The 22,311-nt window shown below is 38.9% G+C and overlaps 1 protein-coding gene across 1 annotated transcript in view; it reads left to right on the forward strand.

Moving 5' to 3' along the window:
• Positions 1-22,311, forward strand: part of LOC135195793 (ral GTPase-activating protein subunit beta-like) — an 80,608-nt gene that overhangs the window by 36,175 nt on the left and 22,122 nt on the right. Inside the window, exons 11-20 of the mRNA XM_064222270.1 lie at positions 2,642-2,782; positions 3,025-3,110; positions 5,794-5,934; positions 6,717-6,824; positions 9,050-9,248; positions 9,560-9,773; positions 9,951-10,044; positions 10,472-10,630; positions 11,948-12,118; positions 19,416-19,551. Coding sequence (XP_064078340.1) covers positions 2,642-2,782; positions 3,025-3,110; positions 5,794-5,934; positions 6,717-6,824; positions 9,050-9,248; positions 9,560-9,773; positions 9,951-10,044; positions 10,472-10,630; positions 11,948-12,118; positions 19,416-19,551 — 1,449 coding nt within the window. The remainder of the gene's footprint in view (positions 1-2,641; positions 2,783-3,024; positions 3,111-5,793; positions 5,935-6,716; positions 6,825-9,049; positions 9,249-9,559; positions 9,774-9,950; positions 10,045-10,471; positions 10,631-11,947; positions 12,119-19,415; positions 19,552-22,311) is intronic.

Here is a 22,311-nt window from a genome sequence, read left to right on the forward strand (position 1 = left end):
GAGACTGGGAAAACTTGAAGGTTGGCCAATAAGAAAAAACACATTGATGCAAATGCACATGGTATGAAAAAATTCTTAAAATTGTCTGCACCTTCCACAGGAAGTTGACAGTGAATATTTACAACCTTGTGCAATGATCCACTCTGTACATACTGTAAATATACGCGAAAAGCTTATTTTCCATAATGCATACACATGTAATTTTAGCATTAAAATTTAATGTTTTGATAGACCTTTTTATTGATACAGCCGTAAGATTGCTCTGAATTAGTCTGGGAAATTACAGCAAAGCAAAGTTAAGGAAGTTGGGCTTCTAGTTAAGAGGAGACCAAAGACCGCTGATGGATGTGAAAGACAAGAAGTTATACAACTTAGAGCCAAAAAGATACTGCAAAGAACCTTTTGTTCTCCCTGCAGTGTACTGTATAAGGTACACCACAGGGTAGAGATCGTACGCTGTGCTATGTATAAAATTTGGCTAATGGAAGTTTGGAGTTCATTAATGCTTTCTTTGTTTTAAGCAAGTGCTATGTTGTTAAGCATACAACACTTGTCAGAATTTCCGGCTATTATTCTATATGCTTTTTGTAGAAAATGGTCTTCAACAATTAAAAGCAAAAGTAGTCATGTAAGGCATCCCAGAGTCAAGAAATAACATCAGTTTGGCTAATTGGTGCGGAATTTATTTCCTGTTCACAGACCCCTCCTTTTTAGCTTCTTAAAAGTTTCTTGTAAAGAGTACGATTTTTATGCATGTCTGCATGGTTTTTATTTGATTTATGTAATAATACTTAGGGGGAAAGATTTTTTTCGATGAGGACCATGTATTGCTTTTACAGGAATTTTAACCGTATTTTTGTAGTTTTGCCATTTTCTTCCCATTATTTTCCCATTAAAGCATTTGTATTTTGACTTGCGTTGCAGTAACAAGAATACTTGGTATAAATTAGAGGAGAAAAATGGATGGAAGGGTTTAGAAAAAGAAAATGAAGGAAAATAAGTAAGATTATAAAAAGCGATTACAAAAAAGGTATTATTTTAAAAACAACACTTCATTCCCACTGTAAAAGGAAAAGATAATCTGTCAGTTGGATATCTACCAAGAACATAATTGCACTCTTTTGAATCTTGGGTTCCGGACAGATAGGTTTCCTGTTTGCGTAGTTAAGGTTATAATGCAAGCTTACAACCTTGCAAAGATATGAAACAAAGGTGTCTGGAATGTCAAGTTCTTACATGACTGTCAGGGATGAAAACAGGGTATATTACTGTACTCACTAGTACTTAGAGGCAAGTAAAAGTTCATTATCACATTGGATATTAATCACTCAGTAGTTCATTATCACAGTGGTTGATGAGCTCTCAAGTGGGTTGTTGTTACCATGAAACAAGAAAAAATCTTGGTAAAATAATGTATTCTATACCGTAAAACTAAGAAATTTATACGTACAAATGTAAAAGAACGAGAGTTTCCCAGGAACACTAACCTACATTCATGTTTGTTCTCAGTGAAGTAGTATCCAGTTGGGTAGAGCTACGGTCTTAGATGAAATTTTCAACTGAAAAGTTGGTGATTTCCTATAATTCTCTGTATTGTTAAACATGAGTGAAAAAAGAAGATAGGATATAATGCGTGCAAATGCTTATGTTATTAAAGAGAAATGTGCTTAAATAATGAAAACAGCAAAAATTAATTAGCAAAGACTAGGACTATAGAACATTTTGTCAACAAGCTAGATACCCAAGAATTGAGGATCATAGTACCTGGAACCCTGAATCCAAAAAGGCACACACACAGTGTTGCTAGCCAGCAAGGAAGTAATTATCTTTCTTTTTTTTTCTTTTTTTATTTTAGTTGGGAATGAAGTATTGAGTGTTTTAAATGCCTTGCATTTGGTCTGCTATTAATGATGTGTTTGTCGTGAACCAAATGAGACATGAAAAGAGAAGTTATGAACCAAACAGGCAAAATTAATATAATTTTAACATCGAATTTGTATAATTTTAATTTCTATTAAACATTAGTATACATTAATATATTTGAATTTGCATCATTTTAATTTTTCTTGAACATTAGTATAAATTCATATGTTCTTGGTATTGGTGATTGGCAGTTATTTTCTAATTTTAATTATATAGTGTAGTTTTCAAACATTCATAGTATAGTGCAGTATAGTAACTGCCATAGATTAAAGTTGCGCAGGAACACCTCTGTTAGGTGGCAAAGGTAAGAAAAGAGGAGTTTTAAAAAACAAGAGGTACACTGGATTTGAAAACTTTTTATGCTTGTTAGGACACAGCCTCAACGCTAACACATCAAGCTCCAAATTTGTGTTAGTACATATGCTCAAGCAAGCTAACATCCACAATTTTGTAATGATGAGCTTCCATGTACATAGCTGCTGATGTACATAGCTTTACTTTCAACAAATGCAATCTCCTACTTAGTGTGCATTATACGTATTATATTAATTATTTTTTTGTTTGGATTGAGATGTTATACATCATGTAGGTTTTGAGGCATATGATGGTTTGTACCAATTTTATGTGAAGTTATTCCAATGTACATATATACACATCTTTGGTAAGCCTATAGTACTTCCATTCAGCTTTGGATTTTAATGAATAAAGTTTTCTGCAGATTCAGCCCATGCTCTCTTTGTAAGGGCCATCTACTTAGTGTGCCATCGTCTCATTTCTTCTTGGAAGAGTGATGTTAATGTATCTCTTGCTGGATTGGAGCTTCTTTCGGGGCTTGCACGCCTCAGTATAGCAGAGCAAGGTGAGATATTATGTAACTTGGCAGTGTTCTTGAATAGATACTGTCTATGTATAATGTGTTTTAAAGGTAGATATATTTTTGAATGAGTGTCCTTTAGAGAACTAACATATTCAGTGAAATGTCATTTCTGTTTGTGGGTGTCCAGTTTATCAGTAAATTTAGGCCTCACAAACAAAATACCATTACATGAAGTAATAATTTATAAATTATCATTATAAAGCATTACCAATGAAATGTTTCAGATGGACTAGAATGCAAACGTGCCGTTAAATGGTTGTGTGATTATATTGCTTACCAGTGCTCTAGACCTGCTCGTTTGCATTCAAAGGTACGTGATAGATTTTTACAAGCTGTTTTATCTTTGACCTCTGTATGTGTTGAATCACAGATTGTGAGAATTACAGTATAGTCGACCCCTGCCTATTTGCAGTTCTGGATTCGTTGCTTCACCTATATGTAGATTTTTCTATCTAACATATATCCACATCATTTCTGGAAAATTCACTTAGTCACAAAAATTTTTCCTGGAGAAATATTCCCTAATTTTTATATTTTCATATTATTTTCATGACTAAATACATTTTTCATGATATAACTATTTAACTATTAAAATAGGAAGGTATAAGCATTTTTAGAGGGTTTTTTTGGTGTTTAAACAACTATTAAAATAGGCAGTTATAAGTGTTTTTAGAGGCAGTTATAAGTGTTTTTATAAGTATTTGCTGATTTTAGCAATTGGGATGGGGTGGGTGGCAGTCGTGGTCCCTATTCTCCTGCGAATCCTTGGGTTCGACTGTATACTGTATCACTCAGGCAGTCAGTTGGTAGAATGTTATTAAATATTTTTGTCTATGGAAAGAACAAATTTCAGTTGAAGGGCATAAAACAACAGAGTTAAATTTGCTTCCACAAACCAGGGTTACTTTGTTGCTGACCTTTTTTTTTTGTTTCTCTAGACTTCTTTAAGCTCCCAGAAGCACCGAATCTTACGGAAAGAGCAGATTTTTGAAGGAGCTACAGTATTCAGTGTCCTGGTGTTTCTTTACAAAATACATAGTTGTAGTAAAATAAAAATTTTAAATAGAAACCCTTATTTTATAGTTCCATTTCATTTCCCACAAAATGTTTGTAGTCACCCCTCCTCCAAAGGAAGAACTCTGGTCTCTTTTCACATCACCTGCTCCATCTCCATCTCCATCTGGTGAAGGCAAGCCTTTAAATCTCGGACTAGAGGGTAACAAGGCCCTTCTGTTCCTCAGCAGTAAGGAATCTTAAGAGTGGCTTAGCTTGGTTCTTGTACAGAAGAGCATCTATCTTATAGAATTCTGAGAATGAATGGTTTCTATCTTTTGAGAATGACCAATTCTTGTACTTGAAGATGAGTGGCTTCTATCATAATTATATGGCTAGCACAAGTGACTTTTTTTTTCCTTTGAAGCTGAGCTGCCTAAAACTGCACTGTGTGGTTCACATATGAAAACAAAAAAGTAAAAGGAAGGGCAGATGAACAGCTGTGGATTTTTCACCACAATGGTAGGAATTTCAGTAATAGTTCCCGGAAAACAATTTATTTCTTATCTGAACCATTGACTCATCTCTGTGATTTCCCTTTTATTTCACCTTACCCATGTGTGTCAATACGGTTACTTGAATTTCTTGGGATTTTGGTGATGTTTGTGGTACTGCATCTTAGTATAGCTTTCTAATGTCTGGAGATGGCACAAGGATGAGTTAAGTCAGGTGGAAGGGGTATGTTTAGCCTTGTGTCTCATGACATCTTAAAAATGTGTGCAGGGCTAAGGATCTTTTGCATTGTCAGAATGGGTTACCATAAGGACCTGTCAATTTGTCCTACTTTAATCTAAATTGTTCACCTTATGCAAGTTTTCTGTGGCCAAATCTATGGAAGTACTATTTTTGTCAGGCCCAAGGAAAACAGGGCTTTAACTGGTTGAATTTCAAATTTCTGCCAGGCAGGCCCATGGTAGATTCTGATGTTTCAAGATCAACGCATAGGTACAACTCTTAACACAGCCTACAGTCTGGGCTGCTTCTCCCTTTGTTGTTGTTACATCTGGGTATCAGGTGCAAGGGTAGATGGGCTAAGAAGACAGACTGTCAGATGTATGCAAGTGACAGCTACAGGGTTAATTTTGGAGAGAGACAGACAGGGTAGTAGTGGCAGTTTCATTTTAAAGGGCTTATAAAAGTCTAAAAGGAAAAAAAGCATGGTAGGTCACACAGGGGCAGGTTAATGGTGATGAACTCATGAGCCAATCAGCGGGAGTTCTTGTTCCTGTTAATTTTATGCACATGGGCTTTACATAGCCTTGGAAGCAACAAGCTTTTCTTTACGTCAAAGAAAAATATCTGTTTTAATAAGTTTACGGTGCTACCCCACTTTTTTACGCTTCACTTCTCTCTGCTTCACTTTGTTGCAGATTTTTGTGGAACATATTTTTCATGTTTTCGTGGAAACTTTCACCAATTCATGAACTTTTCTATGAGCTGTATCTCTCAAATAATCACCAATTTGCTTTTTTTTTGTATTAAATTAGGCAGTGAACTGTTAAAATAGACAGTTATAAGCCTTTTAAGGAGTATATGGTATTTGGCAGTTATAAGCATTTTAAAAGTTTAATTCAGTACATAAAATCTCAGTGTTCTTCACAAATGCACGATTCCTTGTAACTGGTGACTGTCAAGACCTATTTTTTTCCTTATGAAATTAATTTTCCTGCTATTTCAGGGTATAATGAATAAAATAAGGGCCAAGTCGTTAGAGTGGTTGCTCTGTTTAAAACATTTGTGTATAATGGATCCTTTTAAAATTACCAGATTAAAACTTAAAGGTTAGTCCAGGACCATTCATTGATTTCTAGATGCTTTTGGGGATGGCCCATAAGGTTCACTCTAAAATGAAAGGTAAAAATTTAAGCAGTTTATTATTATAATTTTGGATAGGACATACTAATGTAATAGTGGCATTTAATTATTGATTATTTCAACAGGACTTACACTCGACCATTGTTGCAGCTTTTCATTGTGCAAGTGTGTGGTTGGTAGCGCATCCTTATCTGCTCCAAGATAAGGAATGTCTTGGAACAATATTGGAGGTTATAGAGCTTGGTATTTCAGGGTCAAAGTCACAGGTAAATCTAATGTTTTTTCCCCCTTTTTTTAATTAATAGATTTATAGGTTTTAGGTTTTGAAGGTGAAAATGTTTAATTCAAGAGGAAGATATATTAAGCCATTTAGAATACTTCTTACAGTTACTGTTAAATGATGTTATGTTTTTGTAAAATTCTTTGTGGGTGAATTCAACTTCATTCCTAATGCATGCTGGTTTTGTTACACATCTGGTATGCTCAAATCTTGGTAATTTTCAGCTCTCCAGGAAAAAAATGAGAACGCATGTACTTTTCTTGATTGCTGGTACTTTGTGATAGAGTGAAAATTTTTTTTAACCATAGTTAAAGACTTTAGGGATTGTTTTTATGATCATATAATTTTATGTAATTGATAATTTTTTTGAGTGACTTTCAAGGCAGTTCATAGGCCAGAACATCTTAGTTTAAAAAATTATCTATATTTTTCATGGTGGAGGTAATACTATATTATTCCTTTAAATATTCTCTGGATATAATCTTATGAAAATCACTGAAACATCCTGTTTTTGCTCAGGATAAAACTCCAGATTTGAGATGTTAAGATATCTTTGTCACACCTAGGTAACTGAACATTAAAAGTTAATGTTTTACTCATGTTTTACATAGTATTACTAACTAATTAAGTCTTACAATTTATATTTGGTTTGCATATATTGCCTATGAATAAGTACCTTAGAACACCTGAAAAAGTGTTCTGTAGTTATATACGAATTTAAAAGTGAAACTGATACTTTCACTCAGTGGCAGACTTTTTCATTTGTAGGTGAAATCCAGTGATGCCCCCAGACTGAAACATGAGAAAGAACTCAAACCAGCCAGTATGCGAGTGAGAGACTCTGCTGAAGCCCTTCTGTCATGTGTTTTATCACAGGTAGGTCAGTCTTCGTGAAGAATGGCGAGTTTGTCTGGTAGTTTTTGCTTTAAAAACAGACAACTATTTTTCATTCAAATTTTTTCATGCAAATTATTCATTTACTTGTAAATAGCCACAAGTGATCTTTGAAAGTTCATATTCATTCATTCCCTTTACAAAAAAAAATGGTCATCATAGTTTGCAATCCTGATAAGAACCAAGGGTTTCAGACAGGAAACAATTTCATTCTTGCATGTCATGTGAACTATGAGCTATGAGAAAAGATGCCTTTATAAGAGATTCATTTTCCAACAAACCCATTACTGACAGTTAGTGCGAGTCACAATTTTGTAAGGAAGATAGATCTACTGGTTAACCTAGACAGATGAGGATATAACCTGCTCTACTGTTGAGAACCCGAGCTATTCTTTTCGTGAGAATACTAATTATTTTACCATTAGGTTCCAAACTGCTCTTCTTATTAAGATTGAAGTTGCTTTTCTATTAAGGATCGGAGCTGCCACCATTTTGGTTTCAAGCTGCATTTATTTGAGATGAATCTTACCTGCTGTTAAAGTTAGCTATATCTGCGGCGATTAGGCGAGTCGGCATTCAAACCAAAAAATTGAATGGCTGCCCGGATGGCTGTCTAGTTCACCTTTTCTCCACCAGGTGCGTTTTAAATGATTTAGCTCATGTCAAAATTCTCCTTGATGCCATTAGGTGCAGGGGATTGTTGGTATTTTGTGAATTTTGGCTGTTTCCTCCTGTCATGGTACTGTAATTTTAATCCTCATAGGATGTCTTCCACCGGAAGCAAGTCTACTAACATCAGGTTATGTAGGAATGATTACTGTGTAAGCAGGATGCCTAAATTTGAGGTAGATCAGCACAATGCTTATACTGGCTGCAGGTGTACTGAATGTGAGGAATGCAGGGATTGGCCTATGGTCTTATGCTTTAAAGTATCAAATATAGGAAAAGAAGGGAAGCAGATAGATTGAAGAAGCAATTAATTAGGTCAGGGTATAAAGCTTCCTTTTCTCCCATTCCGGTGAGCCTTCGTGTTTAGTTAGCCCTAATCCGCCAATGGTTTTATTCTATGTTAGGTCTAATACTAATATAGCTAGTACTGACTTTTCCTCTTTAGCTCCGACTTGCGCTCCCCTTTCGGTACAGGAAATGTGTATAGACCCCACCCAGCCTCCCCACAACTTGATGGGCTGTCAAGGAGAATTCTGACTTGAGTTAAAACATTTGAAGCACACTTGATGGAGAACAGGTGAACTAGACAGTCATCTGGACAGCCATTCAATTTTTTTTCTTTCTGAATGCTGGCTTGCCTAATCAGCACGGAGATATAGCTAACTTTAACAGCAGGTATCTAAATAATAAATTTTATTATGAAAATTTATATTTTGTCGAATACATGAGCTTTGATCAGGAGAAATAAACTGAGGGACTGCCCTATTATGATTTAAAAAACTAAGCCACTGTCCTGCTATGGGTCCAAGTCACATTACTTAAAGGAATTTGATGATCCCATTAAACATTTGGAATGAAACTGGGCATGATCTTGGTCCTCCCTGATTTCTCAGGGATGCTGTGGCAGTAATGGAAGTCTATGTCCTGGTTTTTTATCCTCCTCACCATGGTCACATTTTGAGTGCAGTTTTTGTGCATACTGTATAGTTGATAGTAAACTTTAAACTAAATATGGGTTCTGAATTTTTCTGTTGCTCATTCAAAGCCCCTTACTGAATTTCAGTGATGTTTTTCAGTTCCAAAATTATGCCTGTGTGGTGTTACATCTTCATTATATGTTGTAGTCATGTTAATAATAATAAACAAACCCTCTGCTTGAATATTATGGATTTTGAAGAGCATATATATCTTACTGTAGACAGGTTTATATTATATCTGTAGTTCTGTTCTAAGACTATTCCTTGAATGGACTTTATGTTGTCTTTGTGATTTATTTGTTTATCCTTTTTTAAAAATTGTTTCCAGTTTGACTCAAACAGTGTGATGGTAGTTTTGTTAAAATTGTAAAGATTTATGGTGTTTGTCGTGGTAAATTTTTGAAGAACATTAAGCTGATCCTTTATGACTGGCCTCCATTCTTAGAAATTTATTGTTAACAGAATGCTTTAAGTCGTTTATAATTATTTAGATGGTTAGATAAATATCATTAGGAATAGTTTTTCAGAATTCTGTGAACTGATGTAACAAGTAATTTTCAGGTTGGAACTTTCCCATCAGTGTGTGGGGCAGAGTCTTTGTCATCACTTCTAGATGAATTAACTCTTCTTCGTCACTGCAATACTTGTGATGTTTCAGACCAGCTTACAAGAGACGCTGCTGTCCAGCATTTCCGTTATTTTGTTGCACAAAATTCCATTATGTTGGCTCTCTTGGAGCAGCCACTAGGGAATCATCAAGGTAATACATAGTATAAAAAACATTTGTTTCTATTTGTTTCTGGGCACTGCCTTGTTTACCATCATGTAATAGTAATTAAAACTAGCATCATAAGATCCCTGTACAGTACTGTGCATGGAATGTTCAGTTTACATGGTTATTTATTATTCTCTTCTTACCTCTGAACATGAGGGCTTGTGATTGCAAATCGATAGGGCTTTATTTATTGATGGATATTGTAGGAAAACATTATAATTGTTTTAAAAGTATGTTCATAAGCTGGTAGTTTTTAGAACCAGTAACAAGATGAGTAGCTTTTAATTTAATTCCAGATCCTCAACCTACTGTAACGGCTCTGATCCGAGGACCATTTGGGAGAGTGGCATGGACATTGCAACTGAGGCATCTTGCTAGGCACAAGTCTTCTGCTAAATTATACACAGTAAATCCAGGTCGACCATTGCCAATGAATGATGTTGGCATTAAACACAATGTTAAGCCTAAGTACTTCCCAGACAGCGTAGAAAGAATTCCTTTGTGCAAAGCGTAAGTTGTAGAAATTCAGAAACTAAAGAATTTTTAAGTTTGTTATACAAGTGTGAATTATGATTTTTTGACCAGGGGAAGTCATGTTACTGGATATTTCTTTTTTCATGTGCAACATTTTTTGCAGCCCTCAGCAAAAAAAAAAAAGATGATTTAATATAGTATGTTTATTTGCAGTGATAAATCTATTCCAAGCCTTGAGAGTGTGATAATGGTCGATGATAAATCTGCGGTAGAGCATGACAAGTTGCTTCAGATTTTAGATCATCAGGTAAGAGTGAATGTTTGTTCTTATGTTTGTTGTTGATGTTCAAAGTTTTAGTGCACAGAGTTTTGAGATCTGTTGGTGAAAGTGCTGAGTCTTGTTCATTTCTAAAGATTTTACGATTCTGTTGTATTGTGATTATCATGAATTAAAATTTCCTAATTCTAAAAATTAGGATATGTATTGAATTTTTATAATTTTAGAATACTGTAGGGAAAGCAAAGCAAAGCAAAGCAAAGTAAAGTAAAGCAAGATTAAAACATTAATTTTGGAGAAAACTAGCTAGGGAGAAGAATCAAACAGTATTGTAGTATGATTTAATCTTGCAATAAACAATTTCACTTTAGAGCAATTTAAAGAGGAAGTATTTGCTGTAATATAAGTTGATATAATTGTTGTGATGTTTCTATGGAATCTCAAATTGTTTTATCAGATTGCGTTTGAGGATAATATTCGTCGTCAAGTAGAAAGGGAAATAACAGACTATCCTGATGTAGAGACTGAATGCGTTGCTCCGCCATTGTGTCATGAGTTCCAGACGGCTCGTTTATTACTGTCTCACTTTGGGTTTTTGTCCTTGGATGCCCTACAGGTATAGTATTGCAACTTTTCCAGCATGTACTGTCCAGTATTACAGGATGTAATGTAAAATTGGGCAGTATTCTCAGCAAGGCATATGAAGTTGTGAAATCTGTCTGTTTCTTAACTGTAAATTAATAAAGGGATTTAATGCATAAGAAGAGCAAATTTGGAAGAGAAAGAGGAGAACCATGCCATCCAGGTCTGGAAGTAGAGCATTTCCTTTATCTTGGCAATATGTTTTCTTCAGCAGGTGCCGAGAAGGCAGTAAGAAAAGGAGTAATAAGAAATAGCAGGAACAATTACTGTGTTATTATTATTATATTTAATTATTAGCCAAGCTGTAATCCTAGTTGGAAAAGCAAATTGAAGTAGAAAAAGACTGCTTGTAAAATAAGAATGTCCTATTAGGAAGAAGTACGTACTATACATATATGCCATGAATAGTATATTTAAATTTAAAGCAAAGGTAAAATGAGGAAACTTTGAAGACTTGTGACTACAAAATGCTGAGATTTCAGGTAGGGATACATTGAAAAGTTCATTATCAATGAAGTCTTTTTTCTGAAATTTGCAGTCACATCCAGGAAAATTTATCGTTTTGGAACCTGTAATAAAGGGTATAGTTCCATTGGATTAGGTAGTTCTCCCTTTCCTGATGGCTATTGCAACTTCCTGTTGGAAGTTTGTCCTTCTAGATATGCACAAATTTGTTATTTATTTTTGGGAGCAACCCTAAAAATTAATGAATTAGGACCATTCGTTTTCAATTGTAGAAGACATTTTCTTATCACCCTTTATGTCATAGTTAGCATTACAGTAGTTGATATCCACATGTGTAGAATCTACTTGAGATAACTGCAATGATAAAAAAATTAGTTACTGAATGCAGTGTCTGTGAATGCTCATCTTTTTTGGCGGGTTAGAAATTATACAATCAGATGAATAAGGTTCAATTGGTGCTACTTTGCATGTGATCTTGGTTCATATCAGATGTGAATTACAGAGTGCACCATATTATCTTTATGATAGTCTTGACAGCTTCATCCTTTTGCTACCTCTGCAATTTTGTCCTTTATCCTCTTTGAATCCTTTTTCAGAAAATCTTATATTTTGTTCTTTTTTTCCTGACCTTGCAGCTTCTATATCTGTTGTTTTTTTATTCATTAATAAAAATAATAATCAGTGTAAGGTTGAATTGATTTGTTATAAATGATAATATCTATATTAATTGTTAATCATATTTTTTGTTTGTTCTTTTGTTTTCTTATATATTTTGCAAGTAGTATTACATTAAATTTAAATGAGGTAATTTTATTTGATATTTCAGGAATCTGTGGAGTCTGCAGTGCCATCTCTTGTAGCTTTAGATTCCAGTATGGCAGGCTTTGCTAAGGATCTTGAACTCTTAGATACCACCAATAATCGTACTGTAGATACAGGTCATGTATTCTATGTTCGAGCAGGGCAGACTAATCCTCATGAAATTCTCAATAATGTTGTAAGTAGTATATGTGTATAATATGTATATTTTTTTTTTTTTTTATCTGAATGTTGTTATATTAAAATATTTTTTATAGTATATGTTCATTGATGAAATATATTTTCTGCATATGATTGTGCTTTTGTACATATGCCAAAGAAGTGTGAGGGGATAATATTTTACCCTTGGTTTGTGTGTGTATAGCTAAAATCTAAACAAGATTCTCGAGTTTTATACTTATTTTTTATTGCTTGTAAATTAATCCTTTGTTAATGCTATTCTTTTTGTATGAAGGGATTGTTTAAACAGTTTATACCAAGTAAGGAGACAATAAAAAATGACTACGATAAGCAAAAGCTTAGTGACACTGAGCTTGGTACCAGATAGTGGATGATACTTGCTATTTAATTGTCTTGTATAGTCAGTTACATTAAAGATATTTTTTGCATATTAGAGAGGCAGAAGGGAGAATAATTTTAAACCTAATTTTACATAATAGATGATGACTACATATTGTTTATAAAATACAACAAGAGCAAAATTAGCATTTGTTTGAATTTAGATTTTCATACAATCAACTTACCTGTCAGATATATACATAGCTAAGACTCCGTCGTCCCCGACAGAAATTCAAATTTCGCGCCACTCGCTACAGGTAGGTCAGGTGATCTACCGGCCTGCCCTGGGTGGCAGGACTAGGAACCATCCCCGTTTTCTATCATATTTTCTCTGTCGCCGGTGGTATCAACATTGTTGTTATTACCTCCTGACTTAGATTCATTTTTCATCCTTTGATCATCGTTTTTCGGCTTTTTGGTGACGTATTTGGATCGTGTTTTGGCATTCGCTACAGTGGACTGTTTTTGGAATAACTCTTTTGGATTTTTCTCAGTATGTCTGATTCTAATGTGAGTGTTTGATGAATGTGTGAATGTAGGCTGCAGGGTGAGGATACCGAAAGCTTCGGTTGATCCTCACACTGTATGCCGTAAATGTAGGGGGTTTCAGTGTTCTGCTATTAATACTTGTAAGAAAGATCATTATGGCAGTTCAAGAGCAACTGTCATCTCTAGTGGGAGTTTTAGCGCCACGTCGGAAGGACGTGACGCTTCCAATTAAGAAGTCTCGTCCTCTCTCACCTGTTCAACGAGAAGCGTCATACAGACGGGAATCGGCTAAACGTCTTACAGAAGCGTCTAGTTCGAGAGCGAGAACAGGTGCTTACGAGAGTTTCGTAACGCCAGAGAGACGTAAGACGTCTTTTAGACGAGAAGCGTCATTGGAAACGGAGCATAGACATGACGCTCCGTCCAATATTATGACGCCAAGTAGGACGCCTTTGGAGAGCGGAGCGTCTTCCAAGCGCGAAGCGTCATCGAGACGTCAGCAAAAGACGTCATCCATGACGCTTGGCGAACGGGAAGCGTCATGTAAGCGTGAAGCGTCTTCTAAAATTCTAGAGAAGCCGAAGCTTATGACGCCTTCCAAGACTATTAGAGCGGGAAAGAGGAAGGATTATCATTCCCTTAGCCCCTCTCCTATTAGGAGTTTGTCTCCTCAAGAAGAGGAACGTTCGGAAAGGAGAGCGGAGACGCATGTAGATCCCGAGTTACAGGAAAACTCGGATGACGAATATAGTGGAAGAGAAGGTCTGTCTAACTATAAGGTGTTGACTACCCTACTTCTTGAGGAGTACGGAGACGAGTTGACTCCTGCCGCTCCTCCTTCTCCGCGCTCGCTCTTTTCCAGTGCTAAGACGAAGAAGCCTTCGTCTTTTCTCGAAATGAAACCCACCATATCGATGAAAAGAGCTTTACATTCCTTAGACTCATGGATGAAGTCTAAGAAAGACTTAGTGAGGACAGTCTTCTGCATGCCTCCAGCAAGATTAGCTGGGAAAAGAGGCATTTGGTATCGGACGGGAGAGAATATGGGTATTGCTCTCCCTTCTACAACCGAAACAGATTTTTCGACTTTGGTTGACGCTTCACGGCGTCCAAGTCTCAATTCTGCACGGATTACATGGGGAATTTCGGAACTGGATCATACTCCTCAAGGGACTCTTCGTGTATTGGAAGTTTTTAACTTCTTAGATTGGTCCCTTGGGGTGATGTCCAAGAAAGCCCATGATTCGGAAGGAATCGAACCTGAAGCCCTGTTATGCATATTGTCTTGTATTGACAAGGCGGTACAGGATGGATCTTTTGAAATCTCCTCTTTGTTCGGGGCAGGTCTTTTAAAGAAAAGGACTGTATATGGCGCCTTCTTAACAAAGGCAGTCTCACATGCTCAGAGAGCAGCACTTCTATATGCGCCTCTATCTGACTTTTTGTTCCCTTCTCAGTTAGTAAAGGACATTGCGCATTCTTTAACTGAGAAGGCAACTCAGGATCTGCTGACGCAGTCAGCAAGAAAGAAGAAACCTGTTGCTACATCGGACAAGAAAGGACCCAGTACAACGGTGCAGCCCTTTCGAGGTGGTCCGACCTCCAGACCTTCCACAAGGAGGAAGGCTCCAGAGAAGAGAGGTAGATCTGCTTTTCGTTCCTTTAAGAAAGGAAAATGAAGATTCTCTCCTCCAAGCACCAGTAGGTGCCAGGCTCCTGGGATTTGTGGAAGCCTGGACACTGATAAATGCAGACGCGTCATCTTTGGCGATCTTAAGGAGGGGATATCGTATCCCTTTCCTGAACACTCCTCCCTTAACGTTAATACCAAGGGAACTATCAGCCAAATACAAGGATCCTGTGCTGAGGGATACTCTTCGATCGATGGTGGAACAAATGTGGGACAAGAGAGCGATAGAATTGGTACGGGATCAACACTCCCCGGGGTTTTACAATCGCCTTTTTCTGGTGGCGAAAGCCTCGGGAGGCTGGAGACCAGTACTGGACGTCAGCTCTCTGAACAAATTTGTTCAGAAGGAGAAGTTCTCCATGGAGACTTCTGCTTCAGTCATGGCGTCATTACGACAGGGAGATTGGATGGTGTCTTTAGATCTCCAGGACGCCTACTTTCACGTCCCGATCCACCCTTCATCGAAGAAGTACCTCCGTTTCATGACGGGGGGAAGGATCTTTCAGTTCAGAGCCTTGTGTTTCGGCCTGTCCACAGCTCCTCAGGTCTTCACAAGCCTGATGAAGAATGTGGCGAGGTTTCTTCACCTCAAAGGAGTGAATGTCTCTATGTATCTGGACGACTGGCTCATCAGGGCCAGATCGGAGAGACAGTGCTTGGAGGACCTAAAGTTAACTCTGGATTTAATCAAAGCGTTGGGATTGCTTGTGAACCTCGAGAAGTCTCAGCTGACCCCCAGACAAGACCTAGTCTATCTGGATTCGGATGGATTCTCGGGGTTTTCGAGTTTTTCCTTCGCAAGAGAGAATCGCAAAAGGTTTGCGGATAGTCTCTCTCTTCTTAGAGAAGCAACAAACGTCGGCGAGGGAATGGTTGAGCCTTCTGGGGACGCTTTCCTCACTAGAACAATTCTTCCCTCTAGGAAGACTTCATATACGTCCGCTTCAATTCTTCCTCAAGAGGTCTTGGAGCTGGAAAACCGGACAACTGTCGGACGTTTTTCCCATTCCAGTGGAGATAAAGTCACACCTACAGTGGTGGTTGCTCCCTCTGGAAGAGAACAAAGGGATCTCTCTAAGAACACAGAACCCAGACCTAGTGTTGTTCTCCGACGCGTCGGAGAGAGGTTGGGGAGCGACATTAGGCTCAGAGGAAGTGTCAGGCACCTGGGAACCAGCACAGGTGTCTTGGCACATAAACTGCAAAGAGCTCTTCGCCGTACATCTGGCCTTGAAGAGCCTAGAACCTCTGGTGTCAAACAAGGTAGTGCAAGTAAACGTGGACAACACCACCGCACTTGCCTACATTCGGAAACAGGGAGGGACGCACTCCTCGTTCCTTTACGAGCTCACGAGAGACCTATTACTTTGGACGTCTCACAGGAACATCTCCCTGCTGACAAGGTTCGTAGAGGGAGTAAGGAATGTGAGGGCGGACAGGCTCAGCAGGAGGAACCAGGTCCTTCATACAGAATGGACACTACACGAGAAGTGTGTCTCGATCTCTGGTCTCTGTGGGGAACTCCTCATGTGGATCTCTTCGCACATTCATTTCAAAAAGGCTCCCAGTGTTTTGCTCGGTCGTGGAAGATCCAAGAGCACTTATGGTAGACGCCTTCCTGCTAAACTGGTCTCGAGTAGACGTTTATGCTTTTCCCCCATTCAAAATCCTGGGGTTAGTAATGAAAAAGTTTGTGGCGTCAAAGGAGACGAGGATGACGTTAATAGCCCCCTTTTGGCCGGCCCAGGAATGGTTCACGGATGGTGGTAGAGTGGATCGTAGACTTTCCAAGATCCCTACCAAGAAGGACGGATCTTCTCAGACAACCACACTTCAAGAGGTACCACCAAAACCTCCCCGCTCTCGCTCTGACTGCCTTTCGACTATCGAAAGACTTGTCAGAGCGAGAGGCTTTTCTCGCGAAGTGGCAAGCGCGATCGCGAGAGCACGCAGAACCTCCACTACGAAAGTATACCAATCAAAGTGGGAGGTATTTAGAAGGTGGTGTAGATCCAAGAAGTTGTCCTCCTCCACTACCTCTATAGCGGAAATTGCTGATTTCCTGCTATTCCTGAGAGAAAAATCTCATCTAGCCGTATCCACAATAAAGGGATACAGAAGTATGCTCTCGGCTGTATTCAGGAACAGAGGTTTAGATCTGGCAGATAATAAGATCTCCACGATCTCATAAGGTCTTTGAGACTTCAAAGTCTAAGGAAACCAGTACCGCCGAACTGGAACCTAGACGTAGTCCTAAAGTATCTGTCATCGGAAAGATTCGAACCTCCTCATCGGGCATCGTTTAGAGACATTACCCGAAAATGCCTATTCCTATTATCTTTAGCTACGGCAAAGAGAATTAGTGAATTGCATGCTCTGCAGGATAAAGTAGGATTCAAGGGAGACTCAGCGATTTGCTCGTTTAAGACCCTGTTTTTTAGCGAAAAACGAGAATCCTACGAATCCCTGGCCTAAGTCATTCGAAGTCAAAGGCATGTCGAGTCTCGTAGGCAGAGAAGCAGAGAGGTCTCTATGCCCTGTTAGAGCTCTGAAGTTCTACCTTCAGAGAAAACATCAAATGGGAGGCTCTAGACAAGGTCTTTGGTGCGCGGTAAAAGACCCCACAAGACTGATGTCCAAGAATGCGCTGGCATTCTTTGTAAGAAACGTCATTACAGACGCTCATAAGGCCTGTCCTGACGAACAGTTACAACTGTTGAGAGTAAAAGCTCATGAAGTGAGAGCTATAGCGACGTCTCTCTCGTTTCATAAGAATATGTCGCTTAAAAACATCATAGATACGACATTTGGAGATGCAACTCAGTATTTGGATCTCATTACTTGAAAGACGTGCGTGTGACATATGAGAAGTGTTTTTCTCTAGGTCCTTTCGTATCGGCGGATACGATTCTGGGTACGGGAGCCGACACCAATCCTTAAATGTATATACTTTTCTTCTTTTTGGATATGGTCGAGAGTCTCTTCGAACAATGGAGGACTTAGGCTAGCACGGGGCGGCCGTCTATGTTGTTCAGTAAGAGAATTCTTGTCATATCCAATTAGTTGAGTATAATTTTTTTTTTTTTTTCTTGGAAATTATGTATGTGTGCGTAGTGGTTTTGAGTTACGGTTGTTGTGACGAGTTCGGGGATAACTCGGAACAATCCTTAGTTCTAACATATGGTTAGGATCAGGTGGTCGGGATTGGTTGTGTGCTCCTTCATAAGGTGTATTGTCATATAAGTGGATCAGCACCCATTGACAAAGTCCTTTTAGGCTCTGCCGAGTAAGCGGATAAGACCCCATCGGCAGACCCACAAGAACTCTTGGCCATAGATCATATATCTCGCTAAGTTTCTTGAGGTGATGCAGACTACTGGGCAAACACCCACGAAGTCTACCACCTATCAGGTAGGAACCAAGGTTTTATTTATACCTACAACATATGTTGTTTACCTGTCTATTCCATATAGAAGCTGTCTCTTACCCTCCACCGAAGGGTGCCAATCAGCTATGTATATATCTGACAGGTAAGTTGATTGTATGAAAATGATATTGTTATGTTACAATAAAGTTTCATACATACTTACCTGGCAGATATATACAATTAAAGGCCCACCCAGCCTCCCCGCAGGAGACAGGTGGAAGAGAGAAAATATGATAGAAAACGGGGATGGTTCCTAGTCCTGCCACCCAGGGCAGGCCGGTAGATCACCTGACCTACCTGTAGCGAGTGGCGCGAAATTTGAATTTCTGTCGGGGACGACGGAGTCTTAGCTATGTATATATCTGCCAGGTAAGTATGTATGAAACTTTATTGTAACATAACAATATCATTTTTAAACTTGATAATAATAAGCAGATCCTTATGTCAGTATACTATAAAAGAATTATACAGAGGGCTTATTACCTGATTATCGTAAGATAAACAAATTTTTATCATATCCTTAAGTAAAGAATGCTAAATACCTTTGAGGGTATAAAGGATGTGAAAAGTGATAAGTAGGTGGTGACATAAGAGATCTTAAAAACTGGAATTTTCAAAGTGAATAAGTACAACTTTTTTTATAATTTTATGAATGTCTCGAATATACTGAAAGTAGAGCTATTTTAATGAACTTAAGATTAGAAACTGTTGAATTTATGTTGTCATTCAAACTGAAAACTTCTGAATTATTCTTGAAAAATAACTGGCAATAGTGAAAAAGTCAGCACTTGATTATGTAATGCTTTGCATTTGAAAATATAGTTTTAATAGAATTTGGTTCAGATGAATATTTAAGCAGACTTCACAGAATGTATGAGAGGGAAGTCACCTCATTAGATATTCAACTTTGTAAAGAAAAAAACCTGATGTTAACACATAAATGATGATGTTGGAAATTTTCACTGATGAACCTAACTTATGTTTTAGTACTATTGATTTGACATCCATTAGGTTTCTTTTCACCAAGGGGCATTTCTGTAGAGTACCCATTCCCTATGTCTCTTCCAAGCTACCTTTTAGCTTTTTAAGTTCTTAAACTTTAGTTTTTCACCTCTCAATGTAGAACAAATCCTTTTGGTGAGCCCTATAAGTGTATAAATGATAGAGTGATCTAGTCAGAGGATTATGTTCATGACCTTATGATATTACTCACCATATGTTGTATGTAAGTACATATTTGTTTGCATCATTGTTGTGTGCATAGGAATATAGGAATATTCTCTTGAAATTAAAATATTAATTTAATTGCAGATATCTGTCTCTTCTGTACATCCACACTTCTTAGAATTCTTAGGAGGACTGGGTTGGTCTGTTAATGTTCATCAACATCCTGGCTGGACTGGTCACGTTTCAACTGCCTTTACTGTTACCACACCTCCTCAAGATAGTTAGTAAAGAATGCATTTGAGTATATATCCCTTAGAATACTTTTTTGTTAACTTTATTGTGAACACATTGCTTACCAATTTTGTTGGGTTACCAATCCCTATGGGTCACTATGTACAAGATCATAGTTCATTTGGTTGAGATTTTCTAATTTTTTATCATTGTATTCATTACTTCTAGTCTATTTGTTTTCTGTTGTAGTTACACATTTCTTTTTATGATACACATAATTCTCTTAAGTGTTAAATTAGGAGTACCATATTCTTAGATTTGCTGTAGCATGAGTGATGATCATATAATACAATTTTTTCTATAACAAACCTATCATTCATATGTAGCACAACAGTTAAGCCTGCAACTGTCCAGACTACATTTCTCCAGTAGGGAGAAGAGTAAAATAGATCCACCGCTCTTGTGCCAATTACACTCTCAGTACCCATCTGTCACTTGCTTTACCTCTTTTGGTCTGCCAAGCTGGTAACAGCCATTCAAGTTGTAATGTGTGGTGTTTGATAAACCTTTTTGCGAATAATTTTCATTATAGTTATTGAGTACTTATAAATTTTGGGGGATTTACTTTTGCCGAGTTCAGTCTTCAGTCGCCATTATGTCTTTAGTATGTAATTTTTTTTATTTTGTTAGAGGCCTGCAAAGATCTAGATTGGTGCATAGAACAAAAGTTGTTGAAGCAGATAAGCGGAAACTCCTGTTTCATACAATCAACTTACCTGTCAGATATATACATAGCTAAGACTCCGTCGTCCCCAACAGAAATTCAAATTTCGCGCCACTCGCTACAGGTAGGTCAGGTGATCTACCGGCCTGCCCTGGGCAGCAGGACTAGGAACCATTCCCGTTTTCTACTCATATATTTTCTGTCGCCGGTGGTATCAACATCGTTGCTGCCACCTCCTGACTGGAATTCGCTTTTCTAGACAATTGATCATCTTTTTGTGGACTTTTGGTGACGTACCTGGATCGTTGTTTTGGCATTCGCTACTGTGGACTGGATTTGGACTTGCTTTTGATTTTTCTTCAAGAATGTCTGATTCAAGTGGTTGTGTGAGAGTGTGTGTGAATGTAGGCTGCAAGGTGAGGATACCGAAGGCTTCGGTTGATCCTCACACTGTATGTCGCAAATGTAGAGGTTTTGATTGTTCTATTTCTAACACCTGTCATGAATGTGAGAGGTTGAATGTTGAGGAATGGAAGACTCTAACTTCTTACTTGAAGAAGTTAGAAAGGGATAGAGTCAGAAGGGCGGCATCTAAGGGTGCGGGTAGTAGTACAAGGCCTATTGAGCCTTTTAATGATTCTAACTCTTCCCTTAACTATGCATTTGATTCTAATTCTGTATCAGGGCCCTCACTGGCTTTACATTCAGATTCGGCCTCGGAAATTGCTGAACTGAAAGCTACTCTTCACAGGATGAAATCCAAAATGGCTGCCATGAAAGGTAAGGATTGTGAAAGTGACTATTATAGTGAAGTGAGTGTCCCCAGTGTTGTGGAGGGAGCGTCTGACCGTCTCTGCGACGCTCCCAGGCCTAGACCTCTTCCAAGCTCCCAAGCCCAGAGGAGAAGGAAAGTCGAAAGCCGTACGGAGGTTGTGGAGAATTCCCCCCGGTCAGGCGTCCCTTCAGGAGGCTCTGTAAATAGACAGACTGCTCAGGACCGCTATAGGAAAAGCGTCCTCAGAGAGTGCTTCTCTTCGTCCGCTTCTCCCTCTCCTAAACGAGGGTGGAAGGATTCGGACCTGTCCAGGCCCCTGAAAAGGCACTGGAAAGATCCTGTTTTGGATTCTAGCCCCGAACGCTTTTCGGAAGAAGCGCCTCCTTCGATCAAGAAGGCTAAGAGGGTTTTGACGTCCCATGGTTTGGACAAAACTCCTTCGAGGTCTCCCTCTCCCGTTCAAGAAGACGCCGGAGAAGCTTCCAAGAGGATCATTTTGGCTGTGCAAGAACAGTTATCCGCCTTGGTAGGAGTCCTTTCGAAGGATCCCCCTCGTAAGAAAGACGTGAGGCTTCCTGTCAAGAAGTCTCGTCTTCCTTCTCCCGCCAGGAGTGAGGCTCCTGTGGGACGTGAGGCGTTTGAGATCTATTCTGATAGAGACTCTTTGGATGATTTTGAAGCGCCAGACAAGCGCGAGGCGCCAGTCAAGCGCGAGGTTTCCTCCAGACAAGAAGCGTCTTACAGGATTAAAGCGCCAGACAAGCGAGAAACGCTTTACAGGCGCGAGGATATAACCAGACGTGATACGTCTGCCAGACCAGCAGCGTCTGCCGAGCGCGAGGAAGCAGCCAGGTGCGAGGATTCAGCCAGGCGCGAGGCGCCAGACAAGCATCATCCATACAAGGATATGGCACCAGAAAGGCGCGAGGCGCCAGCCAGGCGCGAGGCGTCAGTCAGGCGCGAGATTTTAGAGAGGCGCGAGGCATCAGTCAGGCGCGAGGCGCCAGCCAAGCGCGAGGAGTCAGCCAGGCGCGAGGCGCCAGCCAAGCGCGAGGAGCCAGCCAAGCGCGAGGAGCCAGCCAAGCAGAGGAGCGCTATACATACTCTTAGCCCCTCTCCTATTAGGAGTTTGTCTCCCGTAGAGAGAGTTATTGGGCAGGAAGACCCGGAACGGGAATTGACTTCTCCTTCTGATCCGATATTGGAAGAGGACTCAGAAGACGAGACTCACGGCAGAGAAGGGCTGTCTAACTACAAAGTTTTGACAGCTCTCCTCCTGCAGGAATACGGATATGCATTGATCCCTGCCG

This window comes from Macrobrachium nipponense, chromosome 16, assembly GCF_015104395.2.
Source record: "Macrobrachium nipponense isolate FS-2020 chromosome 16, ASM1510439v2, whole genome shotgun sequence".
NCBI classification, from domain to species: Eukaryota; Metazoa; Arthropoda; class Malacostraca; order Decapoda; family Palaemonidae; genus Macrobrachium; species Macrobrachium nipponense.